Genomic DNA, 2,500 nt, shown 5'->3' with positions numbered 1-2,500 from the left:
ACAGCAATCGCATTGGCATCCCCTTAAAGCTTGGCTGCATGTCTTGTGCCTCCCCCCACCCCCACCCCCTCCCAATTTCTTACATGTTTCTTTGATACAATCGTTTTCCATTCCTTTTATCAACATACCATAAGTCACATGGCTGAAAACACTATCCTAAGCTCAATGCCACCCTTCTTCCTTAAAACAAAAACATGCAAGTTCATGCTGTACCATTGTATTTTGAGTACTTTGACAGAAATGTTCTGTGCAAGGGTCTTTATCGCCTCCAGTCTCCATGAACGCCCATTGATTTGGGTTCTTTATGCTCATGTCACAATTTTGATCCCTATCTCCACTTATTGGTTCTCTTGTTTCCCTCTTGGGGAAGGCAATGTTTGCTTTTGCCATTGCAACTCCGTGGATATGGGGTCATAGACCACTTTCATAAATGGCGACCAACTTTACATTCTTTTGTATTTATGTTGATTAGACCTACTGCCCTCGTTTTAAAACCAATATTCTTTTGAAATTTGATCGTCGTCGCAAGGTTAGTTAGGCTTATTAGCATTAAAACAAAAGAATAATTTATTTGGCCGCCATTATGAAAAAGGTCTATGGGCTTTGCACAGGGCACTCCTCATCAGTCTCGGCATTTTGGGCAAGGAATTGCTGCCTGCAGCGCCCCTTCAGCCCTGTGCTAAAGTCCCGTTAGGGAAGGGGTATATTGTTACTTTGCTGGACTGGGTGAGCTTGGCCCCAGGACATTATGCTAGCAACTATACCCGCCTTACCATACAGGCATGAGGCACCCCCTCGGCTAGGTGCCGAGGCCCCTAATCTGGTGGTGCATACCAGTGGTGGGTATTATCCACGCCTTGCAAGTACATTCCCTGCCCCTCATTTACGCCCAAGGTGTGTCTATTGTTCTTTACTGCGCACCAAAGCATTAAGCCATTGTCACTGTGCATACTGAGAATGCTCTACCCTGCAAGCAGTTGCTTTCTCCCATGCTTCCTGAGAGAGAAACCACTACAAGCAACCGTTAGTTTCTTTGAGTGAGCCGCTGTCCAGTGCCAAGGACGAATAAATTAAATTTGAACCAGTAAAACGAGTTAGTAAACTTGTTTTGGCGCTTGTGCGTGCATTCAGCTACGTAACTGCTGCGTTTGGGTGCGCCTGCTGTGTAGTGATTTCCCGCAAAATAAGGCAAAATGATGTCAAATACATAACGTGGGTTGTGACATACTTCGCACATGCTTGATGGAAAATCAAACGGTTTCTTGCAGTGGTTTCTATCTCAGGAAGTGTAGGAGAAACCAACTGCTTGCAGGGTAAGAATGCTCATTTCCAGTAAGTGATCCAGATCAAGATTAACTTTAATACTACTGCCATAGTAATCCTTAGCTTCTGTTGTTTGATTTTCAGTAAGTTAAGACAGTGCCTGGACATAATTATCATTAAAGTACCTTTTTCAAAGTTCTTGGATTCGATTGTAGCTGCAGCATCAGTTAGTTCAGGTTTCCATGTGGGGCGATTTTCTAATGAATAACAATATCCAAGTTAGATATTGACATTTTTAAGACCTTTTCCAGAAGCTTTATTTTAACAGCCCCCAAGAAGGTGACATGATCATAACAAGGATAAAGCATCCCATATGTAACCTGGCCTGACCACTTGAGCACCCAGGTATGCTTTCTTCATTGGCAATAATCCTGGCTCCCAAACACGTTTTGCTGTGTGTTACAAGGTTACAATCAAGAAAAAACATTTAACGAAAAAATGGGAGTGCTTACGTTCATGACTACTTCACTAATATAGCTTGATGCAGCCTTTTGATGCAGTATTTTGTTATAAAATGGTGAAAAGATCTACATTTGTATGACTTGAAATGCATTGACTCTTAACTACTTTTAGCGATAATGTTAAACAGCTGAAGTTCCCGAAAAGCAATACGCAAATAATATAGTCAAAATTAGGAAAGGTCTAAGAGATTTTTGCTACATGTAAGTTGACACTTTGCAGCATTGTGCATTCCACAATATATAATTCAATATCTGTCGATTGTAAGAGGGTTTTTCCACTCTGGCACCGAAGCTAAAATGATTTTGCATAGTCCATATAGACGGACTGGTTATGAACCTCTGGAAAATTCAAAAGCGAGAACAGTGACATCGTGCTTCATGTTATTTTGACCGTGGCCATGCACAATCTTTTGTCCTCGGTTCACAACTGAGTTTTGAATAAATTAATGGCAACTTCTGATTGGCTGTCTTTTAGAATCACAGGCTCATGTGAGCCAGCTCATGGACAAATACACCTAGTTTGATATATCAATATTCAGGAATAGCTACAAGGCTTCATGGTCAAATTTCACAGCTCAGTTCTGTTTTGTTTGCCTCACAAGTCTCAAGGGAGATTTCTAAACAATAGAATATTGGGCGTCTGGAAAAGCCAGAATACAGAATCCGAAACCGCAGTAAGAACAAGAAAAGTTGATGATATCCAGTTGTTTAAATTC

At 41.3% G+C, this 2,500-nt stretch overlaps 1 protein-coding gene across 6 annotated transcripts in view; it reads right to left on the bottom strand.

Moving 5' to 3' along the window:
• The window catches only part of LOC137982073 (uncharacterized), a 38,191-nt gene that overhangs the window by 19,275 nt on the left and 16,416 nt on the right, over positions 1-2,500 (bottom strand). For all 6 annotated transcript variants that reach the window (XM_068829106.1, XM_068829104.1, XM_068829107.1 and 3 more), the window contains one exon: positions 1,449-1,520. In XM_068829106.1, coding sequence (XP_068685207.1) covers positions 1,449-1,520 — 72 coding nt within the window. The remainder of the gene's footprint in view (positions 1-1,448; positions 1,521-2,500) is intronic.

Source organism: Montipora foliosa, chromosome 13 (assembly GCF_036669935.1).
Source record: "Montipora foliosa isolate CH-2021 chromosome 13, ASM3666993v2, whole genome shotgun sequence".
In the NCBI taxonomy this organism is placed as follows: Eukaryota; Metazoa; Cnidaria; class Anthozoa; order Scleractinia; family Acroporidae; genus Montipora; species Montipora foliosa.
Note: the sequence above shows the minus strand (reverse complement) of the source record. Positions and strands in the feature narration are given on the sequence as shown.